At 35.9% G+C, this 21,212-nt stretch overlaps 1 protein-coding gene across 1 annotated transcript; it reads left to right on the forward strand.

Moving 5' to 3' along the window:
• Positions 1–1,831: 1,831 nt before the first annotated feature.
• LOC126819727 (transcription factor btd) lies at positions 1,832–20,731 on the forward strand. The gene is made up of 3 exons (XM_050547939.2): positions 1,832–2,676; positions 9,252–9,341; positions 12,211–20,731. Exons 1-3 carry the CDS (start codon positions 2,145–2,147, stop codon positions 12,405–12,407), a joined length of 819 nt encoding a protein of 272 aa, XP_050403896.1. The 5' UTR covers positions 1,832–2,144; the 3' UTR covers positions 12,408–20,731.
• The last annotated feature ends 481 nt before the right edge of the window (positions 20,732–21,212 follow it).

Consider the following 21,212-nt stretch of genomic DNA (forward strand, 5'->3'; position numbering starts at 1 on the left):
TAACTGAATAATATGTCCCAATCTTTATTCTGGTCAACAAATTGTACTATTTTACAATATTCCAATTAATTAGTGATACAAATTTCATCTTAACACACCTAATTTAAAAAATTGGAAAACTTCAACTAAATGATTTGAAAAGCCTAACGTAAACCTTTTCAAATGTGACTTGGGTTTAAAAATATTTTCGAACTCTCTGGACAAGTAAAATAGGATGTAATGGATAATTTACACAACAGGTAGGATACTTAAACATCTAGTACTTAGAATAAGGCTATTATTTATTTTCTGGAGCTGTCAAGCCAGCAAGAGTGTTATTGTCCCTTTAAGATTCCGAAGGGAGGCGCGTCCACGGTGCCGTTCGCCGTGGACCGTCAAGTAGGTACGTCGCCCCCCCCCCCCTCCAACATTTTTCTGGCTAGCTACGGGCCTGTTTCTGACAGTGGAGCGGAATTTATATTTTAAAGGGATTGGCTGACCTGAAATTCCAGAGGGAGTTTGGGGATGGGGGGTGGAGAGGGATATTTCGGGAGTTTTTAGTAATTGCTGTAGAATCATTTCTGTGCGGGAAAACACCCACTAGATACATTTTGAATAGTGAGGAAGCCCGTAGACAATTATCACGGGATGTAATTACCGTCATTTGGAAACTTTTAGTTGAATTGTGAGGTGGTGAAAAAAGGTGCTAATTATATAGTACGTCAAAAAGATCGCTCGCTAAATGGGTTGGCAAAATTTACCTTTTGCGATCACCTGTAAAAACTGGTCGGCGAACGCCAACCCAAGCGCTCCGGTTCCCGCGCCACAGAATACGTTTCCCCTTGTCAGTGCAGATGCAGGACGGAGGGCATGACAAGGACAGCTGTCTAGTCGTTCGGGTGGGACGAAAAACCGAGGTCCCGTGTACATATTGGCGTGCACGTAAAAGATCCCTTGGCAGTTGGAATTCGATATAAGAGTAGGCCGTAGCGCCGCTGCCCGGGCAAAATTTCCCTCATAGCACACTGTATGGACTATGCCCGTCTTCATTAGCCCAGGTTAGGAGCAGAACAGTAGGACGTTAAACCCCATTTCATTTCGCCACTGCATACGGAAATTTGAAATTGTTGCTCACAGCCACAGCCCAGAGTTGAAACCATGATTTCTAGAAATGTTAAATCTTAAATGTTAAGACTATGGGGGAATCCCCAGAGAATTCTGAAAAACGGAACCCTGTGGATGCCATTTGAATTTCCAACTATTTCGGCCCCCTCCCCCGCTTCTATCTATCTGCGCCTGAGCACATAGCCCCCCCCCCCCCCCCACTCCGGGTCTTGACGATTCACGTACCTTTCGCAATTCTTGCATTCCCTTTTCTCTGAAACGTCAGTTTTGAAAAGTTAAGCTGTGTTAGTTAAGTGGATCCGATAAAGCCACATCTGTCTTAATTTGACTTCTGAAAATCGTAAACAGTTTGCGACTTTATGATGATGATGTCATGTCGATCTGTCCATAATATCTCGGGCCCATTTGATTTTCTTAAACACAAATTTGCCGTGACTGAATCACGTCCGGTTTCCTTTTATTTAATTTTATTAACAAAAGAAAAAATTGTGGATTCGCAATCCTAGCTACAACCATAAAACTGCCTGCTGACTGACAAGACCAGCTTGCATACGATCAGTTTATTTTTCAACTACTGGAGACTGCCGATTGTCAGGCCGAAACAGCTGATACCCCACACGGAGAAACAGTAACTTTCGCGGGTGTTGCTTGTTTCTTCCAATGAAAAAGGAGTATTTCTCTTTGACGTCATTTCCAGTGAAGGAAAACTGCCACGCCCACTGCACGCGGTCAGAAGATTTGTTGCGTAGATAGACTGAAAGTGTGTCTGCTAGTTGGGGAATATAACAACACTGACAGATTTAACGGTTTATTCGATAAAAAATTGCGGTCTATTTACAGTTAGTATTACTTTATTCCGTGACATTAAAGTTATTAACATTGGTGGCTTGAAGTTAACCAGATATTGAAAATAAAGCGAGGATATTTCAAGAACACAACAAAGACTTATTATAACACGGGCTTGTGCGTGGTGAGGGCGTGACGGTTTTACATTGCTTAGAGACGTCGACAGGACGAATTAACGTTACAAATGCCATAAGATGACCCAAGAAATAAAGGATGGACACGATGAAGATACTAATTTAGCTGCTGAGAGTCTTGTGGCAATGTCAAAGGCTCTAACTGCAACCGAAGAAAACATAAACGCAAATTTAGTAAAAACTTCCGAAAATAGACATTCTGATAAGCGAGGTGTTGTTACCACAACAGAGCTAGGTCAACCTGATTCTTTGTTCATGCTTGCCAGAATTCTGACTGATTTACGTTCAATTAAACAAGAACCGGTTGATATTGAATACGACAGTGAAGGATATTGCAGTTTTGTGCAAGAAAACGAAAAAAATCGTGAAAATTTGCCAACCAATTCGAGGCCCAGAAAGCAAATATTTCAAGCGACCACGCCCACTTGTCTTCATAAAATGGAAACCACAGAGGACCAGAAATCCCGGAAAATCATAATGCAGAGAGAGAATACCATGGCATCAAAAAAGTTGCACACATGTCATTACACAGGTTGTGAGAAGGTTTATGGAAAGAGTTCCCATCTCAAGGCACATTTGAGGACTCACACAGGTAAAGTATTTCTACACAGTAGCTCTAGTTAGTAGCCCTATGAATATCATGACATATAACAGCTTGTAATTAATCATTATTTACACCGGTTAAATTTTTTGTCTAGATAACCAGAATCTGTCCATCGCTCACATATTGTATTGCATGTACAGCGGCCAATGTTTAGATTATGAAATGACCCAGGCTGTGTTTCTAAAGGAATACTAACTTAATTATAGTCTTTACATGTTTCCATGGCACGATAGCCTATTCCAAATTAATTGATTTAGAATTTGATGCAGTCCAGTCCCCACAACAGATGTGGCGTTTGTAGAATCATGATGTAATTGCGGAGATATATTCTAAATTGGTTGATACTGGTACACATGTGTTCTTTGCCCAATATTTACATAAGCTTATTAATAGTACATAGGTAAGAGTTATTTATAGAATGGAGACAATCCTCAATTGACAGCGAGAGAAATGGGGCTCACTTAACACAAACTGGGTCATTTCTAGACTAACATTATTTCAATAATTTGCTAGGGCATGGGTGTTTCGTAGAAATAGTTCCACTTCTGATGTCAATTGACTACAAAAAATTACTGGCCTATAACTCCCTTAATTTCCAATAACACTGACCCCATACTGTACTGTACATAGCTCAACATATAATAAACCAATTCCCATTGAAATAAAGGTAAAACCTTACCGTATAATTATATGATTTGATTAAACCCAACTGCTATGCGAAATTTCTGTTCAGTTTAAAATGGCTGCCGAATCAGAATCACAGGGTGTCATGTCACTCGAAAAACTGTTCGGTAAGATAAGATTATGATTTCAGTGTTCCACTCTTCACTATTTGTAACATAAAATTACTTATTTCCATGCAAAATGTGAAGATATGTGTTAAAAATTTTGCAATTGAACCTAATTTGACTTGCTGAAAGCCTCGAATAAATTGCAGCTAGGGTCTTTAACAGTGGGAGGAATAACCGAATAAAATCCACAGACAACCTACTCCTTTCATGCAAGGGGGGTTGGGTAGTTAATTGGTTGTGTGTGTGAAGTCACAAAATCTGTCATCGAGTCAAGTGGCTTGGTTATGATTCCCTGCTTGTACGTGACAAGGAGTAGGGTCGCCTGTTCAGCCACTGCTAAAGACCCATATGTGCTAGCGAATTATTGAAATAAAATTGAAACATGTTAATCCCGAACTGACTTAGATTGTGTCGAGGGGACTTTAAAACCCCATTCCTTTATCTCTCTCCCTTGTAAGGTGTACAAGTGTGGAATGAAAGTCATGTCGGTTCATTCAGTGACAAACGTATGATCTAAAGGGCATGGGTTTACCCTTTGAGTAGGTGAAATACCAGGGTAAAAATATATATTAAGACAGACAAACAGGAGAAGGGAGTTGATAAATGAAATGTATTTTAACGTCCTACTGTTATACTCCCAACAGGGCTAATGAAGACGGGCATACACCATAGTGTGCTATGAGGGGAACTTTGCCCAGACGGCGGCACTACAGCCTACTCTTATATCGAATTCCAACTGTCGGGATATTTTTTTGTGCATGTCTGTGTGTACACGGGACCTTTGTTTTTTGTCCAATCTAAACAACTAGACAGCTGTCCTTGTCAGGCCCTCTGGCTCTGTCCTGTATCACGGACAAGAGGGAACCACGCCAGCGTCTTAACCACCGTGACCCCCAGGAAGTTAATAAGTGAATGGTTGGCATTTATAAATTGTTTTGTGAGATACTTTACAAGAATAACAAAGTTCATTTCTTCGGCTTTGAATCAGATATGATCAGAATCTTTTAATAACTCATTGGCATATGGTTATACATGTATATGTACCTAATGTCAAGGTGATGTCTTGTTGGGTTGACTTGTGGACAGGACAAACTGTTCTGTTTAGGGGGGGTTGGATGGCCAAATGGTTAGCACGTGCGCTGTATCATACGGTCCGTCATTGACTCAACTGGCGGGGTTTCGATTCCCCGGTTGTACTTGACAAGGAGTAGGGTCGCCTGTCCAACCTCGTGGGTTTTCTCCGGGTCCTCCGGTTTCCTCCCACTGCTAAAGACCCCTACGCGCACACGAATTATTGAAATAAAATTGAACCATGTGTTAGTCCCCAAATGACCTAGTTTGTGTCGAGGGGACGTTAAACCCCATTTCTCTCTCTCTCTCTCTCTCTCTCACTCACATGTATAGTTAAATTATTCAATGGGCTAGAGATTTTATTATAGGCTTGTCATGTGAAAACACATCTGATAACAGAGAAACACCTGAAATAATGTAGTCAGATTTTGCTCTTACTTAATGTATCCTGTAGATGTATTTTCTTTCTTTCATCCATACTTTATGATTGCCATTTAAAAACACCTTGGCCTTTAAGGAAATAACAAATTGTTCATCTTAAAATGAATGACGTAAAGAGAGGAAAATTAAACCTTTAATCACACCTTTTAGGAAGAATAATCTTTTGGGCTGAAAAGATATTTGTTGATGTAGACAAGTCGAAAGAGCCAGTGATGCTTTAATAGTTAACACATAGACATAAAAAGCAAGATAAAAACACAATATGTCTACCTACAGGTCTTAATTTGAATACAGGTGATAGAAGAGTAAATAAAGACAAGGGTTCAAAAGGGACAGGTGGCGTGTGTCTGAAGTGTGGTGTGTACCTATATTGAATGACCCATATGTTCTGCTGAATATTGACCTTTCATACATCACTTTATAAAATAATTTAACAACCATAATATAGACTTATTAAATTCAAATGTTAGTTGATTCGTTACTGTGGGAAAAAGAAGGCTTGGTCAGATAATACTTGAACTCCTGACCTTTACAATAGACAGTTATAAAGCATGTTTAGTTTAGTTACATGTACAGGTAGAAGAAACTCATGTACCTGTACAGGTAGAAGAGACTCGTGTACCTGTATGTTAAACAGTTTCTGTGTTACACAGAGTTACACTGCTCACATCCTCTCTTGATGACCACATGTATGTATTTTAACCAGTCTCTGTGCTGCAAGGTTAAGTCTATTTCACAAGGCCACCTGCAGATCTCCCCAAGGTAACGAGATGTTAACAAGGTTAGGGCCGAGGATTGTGGGTTCCGATAAGGCTTAGGGCTAGGTTAAGGGTTAGCCCTGTGTACATTTCGTGATCTATGTGAAATAGATCTATCCATGTTACACTGTCTACACGAACACACAGTCTGGGAACATTATATATTAGTCTAAGAATTGTCAGTCCATCAAGATTCAATATGCTTAAAAAGCAAATCCTATTTGGTTTCATTTTTATAGATCAAAATTTTGATGTGAGGGATTAGGCAATAAAACCATCTGTTGCAGCGAGTTCTTGGTGTGCAATGCATGGAACTGTGGGTATTCCACTAGAAACACCAACACTGATTGGTTAATCAAATGTCTGACGCCATAGGGTGAAAGGCAGCTTGTATGACCCCTCACGCAACCTCCCATTACAACTGCTCAGATCTTCGTGTAGTAGAGGCCATCAAAAGTATAGTCATTTCGGGACTAACAATTAACATGTTTCAATTTTATTTCAGTAATTCGCTTGCGCGTATGGGTCTTTAGCATTGGGAGGAAACCGGAGGACCCGGAGAAAACCCACGAGGTCGGACAGGCAACCCTACTCCTTGTCACGTACTACCGGGGAATTGAAACCACATCACTTGACTCATTGACAGACCTTAAGATACAACATGCACACGTTGACCATTCGGCCACCCAGCCCCTAAATCACTGTTAACCCGTTAAGTGCGTAGGTTGTTATATAACGTCCTGGACAACTGCCACTCACTGTGTGTAGGGTGTAATATAATGCCTTGGAGGTATTTTCCCCAACCTATTCTTAGAACATAGTTCGTCTCTTGGGGGAATCCCTTGGGAACATAGAACATTCTTAGAACATAGTACATAGTTCTTCGTCACTTTGTCAAATTAATTACACAATAGGGGGTAGTTAACGTTTTAAAATCGTCACGCTTAACGGAATAAATGTATAGACGTTTAAATAAATAACTCTGTACAGGAGTACGTCTCGCTACTTGAAATACAAAACCGAAAAGACAAACCTGTGGACAAAACAAACTACAAGGACATCGCAAGAAATAAACAACAAAAAATCAGTCCTTCATATTTAAGGGGAGCTTTTGCTCCTGTTCCTCTCGACACACGTCAGCTTTCCTTCGAAGGAGTCATTAAAGACTCCTGCAAATTAGCTAAATCGCTCTCCTAAATATGCGCGCTATATCATAAGGTCTATCATTGAGTCAACTGACGTGGTTTCGATTCCCTGGCTCTACGTGACAAGAAGTAGAGTCAACTGTCGACTGTTCAAACCCGTGGGTTATTTCCGGGTCCTCCGGTTTCCTCCCACTGCTAAAGACCCATACGCGCAAGGTCAGCAAGCGAATTATGGAAATAAAATTGAAACATGTTAGTCCCGAAATGACTATACTTTTGATGGCCTCTACTACACAAAGATCTAACCAGTTGTATTGGGAGGTTGTGTCAGGGGTCATACAAGCGGCCTTTTACCTTATGGCGTCAGACATTTGATTAACAAATGTGTTAGTTCCGAAATGATCTAGTATGTGTCGAGTGGACGTTAAACCCCATTACTCTCTCTATCTCTTTATATTTCCATTTATATCATACTGACAAGACATAGCCACTAATTATCATCAGTAGGGTACAGGGTAGATAAAATATAAATTTGTTTCTAAAAACAACGAATAGAATTTATAAATATAATTTATATTATGACATGACTCCATGCACTTGACATTTTGCAATATGAAACATTCGAGATGGGGAAATCCTGAAAATATAAACAATATTTATCGTGAACGTTTTATCATAAAATCTCATTATTTATTGAAACTTTCTTATAACTAATATAAACATGGCGCCAAGATTCAGGAACAAAATTATATAAATATATCTATATATACTAGTATATTGCTGTCACCTCGGTTGGTCCCTTGATACCTTGTCCATCAATATCTTGTGACTACTCTTGTCCGTCAATATCTTATGACTAATTTTGCTTGTGGCTTATTAAAATAATTAACTAATCTTAAATAGTATGCATCCAAATAACTAGTTTTTTTTAGATAATGTACCTCCTATTTCCACCAATCTAATTAAAATAGAGATCTATATTTCGTTTCGTTTTTTTTATACTTTCGATGGCCTACACTACATGAAGATCTGACTCGTTGTGGTGGGTGGGGGGGGGGCATGTCAAGGGTCATGCGTGGGGCTTTTGACCCTATGATGTCAGAAATTTGATTAACCAATCAGCGTTGATGTTTCTAAATGTAGTAGGATACCCACATTGCCGTGCACCACACATACCTGTTTCATTGACTAATCCCTCACATCATCAGAGTGCGGGTTATATAACAACTCTTCCAGATCCTAGTGTAGTAAAGACAAGTAAAACGAAATTTTGAACTATAAATTATAATAAATCAAAACCTGTGTTAAATTACATGTATTTAGTGTTGTTACAAATTTCTACGGGATAAAAATGACTGTTCATGTGTAATGAAGTTTATAATATCAATTTTTGTATTGTCAGTCTAATGCAAATGTTTTTATAGGGTTGCTTAAAATCACTGCCAACCAGTGGCATTATTTACAGTTTCTGTAATGCAAACAAATATACAGTATTCTAATTTTGTCAACGATTAAAGATACTTTCCCGCGTACAAACTGTGTGATTTGATATATTTGGACTAAAGATATATTCAAACTAAATTAATTTGCTTGAAGTCCCTCTCAAAACTATAAATAAACTGTTGAGAGAGGTTCCATTTTGCAAAATGTATTTTTCGTTACTTACTGTCCAATTACTGTCATAATTATTTTTTGTCAACTACTTTTTCCACGGTTTATTTGCAGAGTCTTTTTTACGTTGACACCCCTCAATGTTCCCAAAACTGCCTATCCATTTGATCAAGAAATAATAACTGCTCGTTGAGTCAACTGGCGTGGTTTCGATGCCCCAGTTGTATGTGACAAGGTGTATATTTGCCTGTCCAACCTCATGGGTTTTCTCTGGGTCCTCCGGTTTCCTCCCACTGCGAAAGAACCTTACGGGTAAGCGAATTATTGAAATAAAATTAAACCATATGTTAGTCCCAAAATGACCTTGTTTACGTTAAACCCAATTTCTCTCCCTCTCTTTAATATACATGTATATAAAATCGTAGTTAATTTCACGAGTAAAACTACTTATTTGCGTGTTGACTGTCCCATTTCAAAGGTTTTTTCCTGGTTTTCAGACTCCTAAAGAACATTAAACTCGAGCGAATTATTGAAATAAAATTGAACTATACGTTAGTCCCGAAATGACCTAGTTTACTGTACCCAAAATATAGAAGGCCTATTTTTGATTTCGTCTACAAAAATTAGTGTTGTGTTTCATCAAATTATGTCTTGTCCCAGATCCTCATCAGAATCTTTATTAACTTACAAAACCACGAATAATTTCCTTGTTAAAATTAGATAATTTATTTTGATTATATTTTCAGGTGAAAGACCATTTCCTTGTACCTGGGAAGCATGTGAAAAAAGATTTGCTAGATCTGATGAACTTGCTCGTCACATCCGGACACATACAGGTAAATTATAGTAATTTATTATACCCACATGAAAGATGAGACAAAAAAACAAACCTCCAGTTGCTTTTGCTTTCTTCTGAGTCAAAATATTCCTTCTCATATAGCGTAATTAAATACCTTTTGCCGTCGCCCCCTTTCGTACATATGTACGTCCGTCGTCCACAGTTTCTTGTGAACACTCTACAGTCTACATTTATCATCGGATTGTTTTGAAATTGATATATGAGATCAAGAAGCCTATTTAATTTCCATAATTTCTGTTAATTTCTTCTGGAGTAATGGCCCTTGTTTCACTTTGTTGAACCTTGTGAATGCTCTTACTCCAATAGTTATCATCCGATCTATATGAAATTTATATTCATCATTTAAATTCATGAAAGGAAGAAGCCTATTGAAATTCAGCAATTTCCGTTAATTATGTCTAGAGTTATGGCCCATGTTGAACCTTGTGAACACTAACAACAAATGTTATCCGATCTGTATGAAAATTATATGCATCATTTAAATTCGTGAAACAAAGAAGCCTATTGAATTTCAGCAATTTCCACTAATTATGTCTAGAGTTATGGCTCTTGTTTCACTTTCTTGAACCTTCTGAACGCTCTTACAACAAAAGTTATCATCTGATATGTATGAAATTTATATGCGTCATTTAGATTTGTGAAACAAAGAAGCCTATTGAATTTCTGTTATTTTCTTCTAGAGTTATGACCCTTGTTTCACTGTTAAACCTTGTGAACACTCTGACAACAGTTATCATCCGATCTGTATGAAATTTATATGCATCATTTAAATTAGTGAACTGAAGAATCCTATTGAATTTCAGCAATTTGCAATAATTACTTGTAGAATTATGTCCCTTGTTTCATTTTGTTTACACTTGTGAACGCCGTAACGAAAATAGTTATCATCGGATCTGTGTGAAACATTCCTTCATGTTTATTAAATTGTGCGGGAGCCATAAAAAGCTCCTGATGCCTTGAATATATGCAGTTTAAAAGTAAACAAAAACTGAAAGTAGTTTATTAATCTCAATATTTAGGAGAGCGATTTAGCTTATTTGCAGGAGTCTTTAATGGCTCCTTCGAAGGAAAGCTGACGTGTGCCGAAACGACCAGGAGAGAAAGCTCCCCTTAAACATGAGGGACAGGTGAAATTTATATGCATCATTTGGATTAGTGAAACGAAGAAGCCTATTTGAATTTCAGCAATTTTCGTCAATTACTTCTAGAGTTATGGCCCTTGTTTTACTTCGTTGAACCTTGTGAACACTCGAATGATAAAAGATATCAACTGATCTGTATGAATTGATAGGCATTATTTAAATTGGTAAACCAAAAAAAAAACCTATTGAATTTCAGCAATTTCTGTAAATTACTTCCAGACTTAAGGCCCTTGTTTCAGTTTGTAGAAACTGGCAACCTATCTTTTTAATATTTATTATTCACCACATTCACAATCTATGACTGACTCAGAATGTTAGTTACTTTATTTTTTTTATTATTTAAAGCCTCTCTTAGAAAAATAAGTTTGTCCACTATGTCGGGATAGAGATTTAACCGCTTTACAGTAGCAGAACTGTATTCCCGATATTGGTTGAAGTTGAACCACACGCGACAAAATCGATGTCAAAGTTGACTTATCGAAAAATACAAGAATGTAAACAACTATCTATAGAACACAACAGATGTTTTTAACGGATAGTAAAATGATTCGGATAACCATTATTTTGTATACGTTTATGGATATCTGAATACTAGTTTCAACATCCTATACATGTAGATCAATTGTTCTCAGACTCCACCATTCTGTTGTTAAAAATAGTATAAAAATAGTATAAAATTCAGAGGGTTTCAGTTATGGAATTCATTGCTAAATAATATTAAAGATATAAGCTTAATCCATATTTTTCGTAAGCATATCTATAAATATTGAAGTGCTTCATAATTTAATGTTTTCTTGTTTATTCATAATTTATGGATCTAGGTCATCAGCTGCCATGTTCATCCATCATGTCCAACTTCGTGGGTTTTCTCCGGGTCCTCCGGTTTCCTCCCACTGCTAAATACCCCTATGCGCAAGCGAATTATGGAAATAAAATTGAACCATTTGTTAGTCCCGAAATGACCTAGTTTGTGTCCCTAGTTTGTGTCGCCTGGACGTTAAACCTCATTTCTCTCTCTCTCTCTCATCCATCATGGGAGGGGGTGGGAGGGATGGCCGAATGGTTAGCGTGCACTCGCTGTATCATACGGTCTGTCATTGAGTCAACTGGTGTGGTTTCAATTTCCCGATTGTACGTGACAAGGAATAGGGTCGCCTGTCCAACCACGTGGGTTTTCTCTGGGTCCTCTGGTTTCCTTCCACTGCTAAAGACCCCTACGAGCAAGCGAATTATTGATATAAAATGAAACCATATATGACAACCTAGTTTGTATCGAGTGGACATTAAACCCTTTGTCTCTCTCTCATGATCCATGTACATATATTTTGTATAATACTATTCATACCTATCTTAGTGCAAATAATATTTACATTTATGTATGTACATGTACCTATCTTGTATAATTCAATTCATACCTATCATAGTGTAAATAATTTTCACATTTATCAAACAGCACGTCTGATATATTTATTATTGTTTTGTAAACAAATTTGTTCAAGATTTTATGCATGCTTGATGTTATTAAATTGGCAATACATGTATGTAAGAAAGGCCCCAGGCCTCATTTTCTACCCCTTAAGTTATTATTATAACACTTAAACCCTGGCATTATGATGCAGAACATATTTGTCATAAAGTTGGGTATCAAATTTATTTAATGATTCAAAATCTGAATATGATCTAAATAACAAATTTTATTTACAGGTGAAAAACGATTTGCCTGTCCGATATGTGAAAAGAAATTTATGAGAAGTGACCATCTTAACAAACATGCACGACGTCACCCAGATTTTGATCCTAGCATGTTGAAGAAACGAATTACTACAGCAACGGTGAAAGTAGTGAAAGTTGATCGTAATAGTGACGGAATATCGGATGACCACTCGGCTGCATCACCATAGAATCTACCTACACAAGATGGCAGATTTAGAGTTAAAGGATCTTCAAGAGAATTTTGTTTTGTCTCATCTTTTTCAATATTTGAATGAAAAAAAACCCCAGACTCTAAAATGACAATGTTATTTAACATAGAAGAAGTTTAAATAGCTAACAATGGTATCAAGTTCAGTGGTTTTTCACCTTGGTATTTGTTAAAAGTTAACGACTACTCTTTGCCATTTTAAATGAAATCCCTGAACAATTAACTTAAGGTTACCATTTGATTAATAATTCCCTCTATTATTATGAGGAATTAAACAATAAATTGTGAATTCTTCTACATTAGATATAAATAATGTAATCTTCGCATAAATACTTATTAAATACATAAACCTGAATAGATCTATAGTATGAAATCAAAATGATATTAACGAAAGCTTATTTGATCGAATAATTGCAGAAAGATTCATAACTTGTAAGTCAAAATTAAAGTAATACAAGATGATTGAACTTGTTCGAGGCATACTTTAATAATATCAATTCAAAATACATAGAAAATTGGGTGCCTCATAGACTAACCGCACCAGATGAAGTGCGCTGACTAAGCCTGAATGTCAGCCAGGTATTGTTGATTACAGGTAAATTATTTCCAGACAGGTGTGTAAGTGCACTTAATCCTATTGACAAATTACCAGGAATTTGACCTATTTGTTAGAGAATAAATATAAATATTTTAACCAAATAAAGGGAGATCAACCAAATTGCATTTATTTTAGATTAGATCTGTTTCAAACTGTGTAATAAAAACGGTGTGTTTTTAGTTATTAGTTTGTTGTACATGTATATAGTTATTATTATTATTATGATGATATTCTAAACTGTATTTGAATTAAATGTAAATAGTTTCAATCAAAATATTTATGGTTATTAACTCATTAACTTGTACATATCACAACTACTTTCATTTAGGTCATGGTTTACATATCTACGCTCTGATACTCACCTGACAGTGCTGGCACAGGTTTCACAAAACAATCTCAGGCTTCAGTTAAGAATTTACTCAAAATTGCTAGTCTTATTTTAACTAAAATATAGCTCTTTAAAAACACATCTTCAGTCTGAGAATGTTTTGTGAACTTCTGGCCTGGCCTCCAATCTTTATGAACTGAGAACCAGGCCTCCAATCTTTGACGTCCTAAACGATGATCGTAGCATGTTCATTTGAGCCAAATGGCAGCCGAATGAGTGCACACACTTGGCAAATCCTTCACCCGATTCACCAGTCGATTGCATCGCCTTTCACGTCACATAATTAAACATTGCATCGACCATGTCTTCAAACAATCACATGACTTCTCGATATCAGTGGTGATTGGCTAATGAAGTATTAATATGTCATTTACATGAAAACTATACATCACACTTCTGTTGCAAATTGCGTGAAAGTGAGAATTTCGGAGTACAACGCATGTGCCAACTGCATAAAAAATATATCAACCAATCATGACAACTGAAACATATTTGTTACTTAAAATATGTCACGATTCTGCTCACACCACCCCAGCTGTCAGGACTGGCAGAACTGTGACGGGGCTGAATTCTGTATCACTTGATTGCAACTCTGTCAATTATGCCGTTCAGAATTTTGTGGCACACTGGTTGAGAATCACTGTACTGGACTGGTGATCGAGCACCCCCTATTGAGGTTATTTGTAATTTATGAGTATAAGAAGAATGGAGATATGTAATCTATGATTTATTGTTAGTAATTGCTAGTGCTAGTAATTAACATGTATATAGTTATCTAGGATATATATATAATATAATATTAATTATATTTACAAATAGAAGTAATCCGGGCTCTCGTTTTATTGTCCTCCTGCCGTAAAAGCACCATCTTGCATGCTAGAAAATTAAAATATTGGAATAAATTTAATGGCTAAATATTTTTTTCAGAACTAGAAATTCTTAAGTTTTATTGTCCTCCTGCCGTAAAAGCCATCTTGCATGCTAGAAAATTAAAATATTTGAGTTAATTTCATGGCAAAATCTTTTTTTCAGAACTAGAAATTCTTAAGTTTAAATTTGGGATGTATAATATACATAGAAATATCTGGAAAGATTTTGAATTGAGAGCCCTGGAACTATATGTTGAATAACTCATGTTAAGGATTCACTTGTTTTTCTCAGAATTCCATATTTATTGCATTGTGATTACAGCTCGATCCGTTTTCCAATTTGTTCTTAAGCCCAATCGCAAACAAAAAAAGAGAGATCACTCCCTCGATCCGTTCGCTAATTTGTTCTTAAGCCCAATCGCAAACACAAAAAGAAAGATCGCTCCCTGCTCTTTTTGGTTTATAAAATTAGTGACCAGTCCCAGTTATATCAAGGTACATCAGATTTTCTTTTTCACCTGAAAAGTCTGTTCGAGTAAATATTTTTAGACTAAAAAATAAACCCAGTATCTTTTGGGAGATTAGAGCATTATGGGAGATTAGGTAAAGAACTGACAGTTCTCGCTATAATAGTTAAATATAAATAATGTAAAGAGAATATGCTGAAAATTTCAGTCAAATTGCTCCATTCAGAACCGAGATATTAGCGATTGAGTTTTAGGCCTAGCCTCGATCATCATTACTAAAGTCGGTATGGTAAAAAAACCCAACAAAGTCTTGATTATCCATTTTGACGTTAAGTCATCCATCACAAAATTTATTCAAATCCAGTTAATATTGCAGGCGAGTGATGGCATCGAGAGTTGATTATGGTCTGGATGAATTAATTAATGTCTAATTAATAATTTAGATAACATTTCAGGCCTAAAGAAAGGCATACAATAGGCAGATTTAGCTCTTGCATAATGTATGTTTAAGCAAAGTTTTTATTATTGTTAGGAGCCAGAGCGAAACAATATGTGTATGTTAAGTTAAAAGTAAGTAAAGTATTATGATACACTGTATAAATAAATTTCATTGACTTATTTTGTTGATAACGTTGATGTATTCAAAATATTCAGTCCACTTAATTCTACTGCAATCATTTGAAATCTTGGTTGTAATCTCATATAAAACCTTTCTACCTAAGCTTGATATTTCTACCTCGGGAGTTCTCTGGGTTGGATGGCCGAATGATTAGCACGTGCGTATTGTATCATAAAGTCTGTCATTGAGTCATTTGGCGTGTTTTCGATTCCCCGGTTGTATGTGACAAGAAGTAGGTTCACCTGTCCAACCTCGTGTGTTTTCTCCTGGTCCTCCAGTTTCCTCCTACTGTTGAAGACCCCTATGTGCAAGCAAATTTTTGAAATAAAATTGAACCATGTGTTAGTCCCGAAATAACCTAGTTTGTGTTGAGTGGATGTTAAACCCCATCTTTCTCTCCCTCTTTATCTTATCCATCTGGGGGGGGGGGGGGGAAATCATTCGTGCATATGAAATCACATGGTCTGTCATTGTGTCTGTCCTTGAATGTCACCTGTCCAACCTTCTCCTGGGTTATTCAAATACAATTGAACCATATGTTAGTCCCGAAATGACCTAGTTTGTGTTGAGAGGACGTTAAACTCCATCTCTCTCTATATAAATCTCTCTTATAAATTGAGAATTTCAAACAGTCCCTGGTTTCAAAAATAATAACCGTATGTCAACAATGCAAATGGCCTTGTAATAAGTAGAGTTTTAACATTTTATCTTGACTGAAACATTATTGAATCATGTGTTAAGAAAAAATAAAAAAACATTAAATATTGTAAATAGATTATTTGACAATCTGATTAAAACACAGATCCTGTTTTGTTTCGTTTATTTTATAGTTCAAAATTTTGTTTTACTTGTCTTTACTACACTAGGATCTTGAAGAGTTGTTATATAACCTGTGTTCTAGTTGATGTGAGGGATTAGCCAATGAAACTGTTTGTTGAAGCAAGTTCTTAGCGTGCGATGCACGGAACTGTGGGTATCCTACTAGAAACATCAACGCTGATTGGTTAATCAAATGTCTTAGCATAAGGTCAAAAGCCGCTCGTATGACCCCTGACACAACCTCCCACTACAACTGGTCAGATCTTCATGTAGTAGAGATCATCGAAAGTATAAAAAAAACGAAACGAAATATAGATCTATATTTTAATCAGATTATTTATTTCAAATCAAAAATATACGGAAAAGTATAAACAGATTTAAAAAAATGTTTGTTGTGTTAATCGTTTATTTGTATTATTTGGAGCAATATTTCCATGTATATGATATTAAAGATACATTATGGGAGATTAGACAAAGAGCTGGCAGTTCTCACTATAATAGTTAAAAACTAGATAATGTAAAGGGAATTTGCTGAAAATTTCAGTCAAATTGATCCACTCTGAACCGAGAATTTAGTAATTGAATTTTCGGCCTAGCCTCGATCATCATTACTAAAGTCGGTACGATAAAAAACATAATCTCGATTACCCATTTCATGATTTAATCATGAATGAATGTTGAGCAGAAATATCGCATGCTAGCGATGACATTGAGAGTTGATTATGGTCTAGATAATTAATTAATGTATAATTAATAATTTAGATAACATTTCAGACCTAAAGAAAGACCTGCAATAGGCAGATTTAGCTCTTGTATAATGTATGTTTACCTGGTGGTTGTTTTGTATTTATAACCAGAAAACCCTTACTCTCCTTATACTTGACAAAGATGTATCCTCGTGGATGAAAATGGTGATTTGGTTAAATTTAATTACCAGACCGGAGATAAATGTTGAACAAGCTGATATTATATGGATTTGTTGTCAAAATCGTAATCCAAGTTAAATTATCTTAAGGCTACATCAATTCTATTTTCTGTTTTTCTGGAATACCTATAAAAACTTTGCTTCTTATTTCTTCAGGAGAAATACTAAATTAAAAACCAAAAATACTTGGTTGCCTTGTTCAAAAGCTTTGTTTTAAAAATTTTAAAGATACATTATGTAAGATTTAGATAAAGAGCTGGCCGTTCTTGCTATAATAGTTCGAAAATAGATAATGAAAAATGATAATATTGAACATTTCATTCAAATTACTTCATTCTGGGCCAAATTATCACTGTTTGTAGTTTTGACAAGATGTGTGCATTGTGGTAATCAGGGCACTGGTATATTTGAGACTTAACCTTGCTTTCCCATTTTTAAATTGAATTTTTAAATGGCAAGCTGTTAAATTCTAGTTAAAATCTCGAGTATCCGATGCTAACGAGAGTTGATTATGGTCTTGTTTTGTTAATAAATGTCTAATTAATAGTTTATATAACATTTCAGGCCAAAAGAAAGACCTGCAATAGGTATATTTACCTCTTACATAATGTTATATGTTTAAGTGTTGAAATTTTAAACAAAATTTATTTATCAAATCCCCAAAGAACTGAAAATGAAATTTACTTGGCCTAAGTGATATATTCCATTTAGATGTACAGACTATAGAAAGAGCTGTCCATGATTATATTTTGTAGAACTAGTAATGTATTTTTCTAATTATTCAATAAAAACTACTTATATTTCATAACTTGTTGAATGTATGGCTATTAAAATGTGGATTGAATGGGAATTTTTTTTTTTTCCATGCTATATTCAAGAAATATTTTGTGATGTTGATGAATGCAGTGGTAGTTTTATAGAAGTTTTAAGATTATGAATCTCTCTACTGCTTACATTTAGAATGTTGTTCAAGTTTACACATGACCATAAAATGTGTTCAGAAAGATAAAAATATATTACAACATGGACATTGAATAAGTATTTTATAAGAAATATCTCAAGTTTGTGGAATTATATGAAAAGATCTGCGTTAGTTTTTTTTTTTCTGTGAACTAAATACAATAAATGTCGCATAAGTCAGATTTGTATAAGTCGGATCTTTGCCCAACTCGGATAAAATCATTTGGACCCTTTGATCCTGCACGGTTTTCTTGTTAAATTTCTGTGCGTAAGTCTATTTGATCTAATTCCAGCTTTTTTCCTTCGCCTAAGTCAGAATTTGACTATGTCAATTTCGTCTCGATGGTCTAAAACATCGTTAGCTATTCCATCCACAGAGCCCCAAAATACTTTCCCCCCTATCATTTTGACTCAAATCGGCCTATTTGATGCGACGCAATAATAGAATTTTCACAGAAAATTCGAAACTCACTGTCGGCTGTACCAGACACTTTCCGGGAAAATTTAGGACATTTTTCAAAGATGACGACAAAACGGAAGTTATCTACTCGCACATACGAACAAAAGCTTGAAATGTGGTTCGAATCAATTATCATCCGGGTCTTGCAGTTTATTTCTAATTGAGCTAAGATTGAATTTCGGTCTTCGGATAACTCAGATGTTTGCTAAACTCAAATATGATTGGTCAGTCCACTTAGATCCGACTTATGCAAAGTTTATTGTACGTACGTGTTTATTTTAATATTTTACTTGAAATCCTTTGTCGTTATATGTTAATTCAATATTTTATTTATTTGAAATGATATAATTCCCGTTGGAAAATGACCTGTTTGCTGCTGCTATTAAAAGTAATAATTCTCTATGGGCTGCATGTCACTGGGCCAACTTGGGCCCAAGCTATATTTGCGAACTGCCCAACACTGTGGGTCCCTTAAATTATTATTTTGGGTTAACTGTTGGCATTTTTGTTTTCTTAGGCCAGTGGTTCTCAACCTTTTTGCTAACCGCACACCTTGGAACACATGAAAAAATAGCGGCACACCTGGCTAAATATATATAAAAAATATCTCAATTTTTCAAAATAAAAACATGGCAAGTCATAGACGGCATACAACTGTAGACACAGACTAGTCATAGAAACATAGAATGACTCAAACTAAATAAAAAAAAAACATGACTATGAACTTAACAGTAGACACCAGTGAATACTCAGTTAGAATCACGTGATTTTCACATTTTCTTAGTGTGCCGTTCAAATTTTTGCAGCAAACTTAGGAAGATCTTGTTGAGAATCACTGTCCTAGACGATAAAATAAATGTTACTTTTTCTTTCGGCCAGTTTTCAGTCTTCAGGTAACCATAGATCCATACATGCAGTCCTGAATTCTCTGTTGTAGATTTTTTTCGATGTATATACTAAACAGATATTTTAGAAACACAAATTGATGATGATGCACTGTCCTTACTTAAGCTAAAATCATACTTTTATCATAAAACTAAAACAAAGATAAGTATCAAATTTATAACAAAATTGAAAAAAATGAAAAGACCTTTGAAAACCAAATATTGTTACTATCGAGAAATGAAATTGGGATTAATGTCCTACTCGGAGAAATTTGAAATGACTAAGGTATGAAATGTGCTAGAGTAATGGCCGTGCATATTAATTATAATTGTTTAAGTAAAAAATTTGAAATGACTAAGGTATGAAATGTGCTAGAGTAATGACCGTGCATATTAATCATAATTGTTTAAGGAGATGGTCCATCTGTTTCTTTCTTCTGAATAAAAAAAAGTGTCCTTAATACTACCAGATCATTCTTGTGGGTTTTCTCCCGATCCTCCGGTTTCCTCCCACTGCTTAAGACCCCTACATGCAAGCACGTTATTGAAATAAAATTGAACCATATGTTAGTCCTGAAATGACCTAGTCTTAGTGGTGTAGAGGTTAAACCCCATTTCTCTCTCTGGGTATTGTATGACACTAAATATTCCAATGTATCGTATCTCCAGATTATTCTAATGGCGTCCCCTAGATTTAAATGGCAAGGTTTTATTTATTTTTCTTCAAGTAAAAACCAATCAGATTTGATTTAGGTTTATGTCAAACAACTGTTAGTTGTGTTTCTACTATTTTCAACTGTCAACGGAGGGCCTGATAAGGACAGCTGTCTAGTTGTTCGGATGGATACGAAAAACTGAGAACCCGTGTATGCATTGGAATGCATGTAAAAGAAGCCTTGGGCAGTTGGAATTCGATATGAGAGTAGGCCAGAGTGCCAGTGCCCGGGCAAAATTTCTTTCATAGCACACTGTATGATGGATGCCTGTTTTCATTAGCCTAGTAAGAGCAGAAGAGTAGTACGTTAAACTTAGCCACGGTGATCCCCTTATTTTAGCTACCATTGTTAGAATATAGAAACCGGTGAACCATCTTCTTTTGTGAATGTTCAATAATAAATACAATAGCTTGTTACATTTAATTTACTCCTGATCATGAAACAATTCCCGACTTCTAACTTTGTCTAATGAAGATTATTGTTAAAGATGTTTTAAAAGACAGACGGGATAGATTATATTTTTGATAATAAAATGAGCCTCGTTTTATTTCCTCTTTGTGGATAAATGTCATTTAAAAATACAGTTTTTTGAAAAGTCAGTTTTATTTTGTTTTTATTTCATAAATGTTTGGAGGGGGGTAGGGTGATCTAGTGGTTTAACGCATGCGCGTGAAATCATAAGGTCTGTCATCCGAGTCAACTGGCGTGGTTTCGATTAACTGCTTGTACGTGACAAGGAATAGGGTCACTTGTCCAACTTCAAGGGTTTCATGGGATCCCCTGGTTTCCTCCCATTGCCAAAGAATCCAATGCGCAAGCAAATTATTGAACCATATGTTAGTCCTGAAATGACCTAGTTTGTGTCAGGTTGGATATTAAGCCCCATTGATCTATCTCTCTCTCATAAATGTTTGGGCAAGAAATGGAAATGTTTTGGGTTTGAGTCTTGGCATTCATAATTTTGGATGATCACAAGGTATGTCAGGTAGTTTGGTTTCAACTCCCTGCTTGTATGTGACAAGGTGTAGGGTTCCACCTTGTGGGTTTTCTCTGGTTTCCTCCCACTGATAAAAAGACCCC

This window comes from Patella vulgata, chromosome 4 (assembly GCF_932274485.2).
Source record: "Patella vulgata chromosome 4, xgPatVulg1.2, whole genome shotgun sequence".
NCBI lineage: Eukaryota > Metazoa > Mollusca > Gastropoda > Patellidae > Patella > Patella vulgata.

Excerpts from the sequence above, each read along its gene's own strand:
- LOC126819727 (XM_050547939.2), top strand. The coding sequence starts at position 2,145 with ATGACCCAAGAAATAAAGGATGGACACGATGAAGATACTAATTTAGCT. Across the intron at positions 2,677-9,251 it reads ACATTTGAGGACTCACACAG|GTGAAAGACCATTTCCTTGT; the intron begins GTAAAGTATTTC and ends TTATATTTTCAG. Across the intron at positions 9,342-12,210 it reads TCACATCCGGACACATACAG|GTGAAAAACGATTTGCCTGT; the intron begins GTAAATTATAGT and ends TTTTATTTACAG.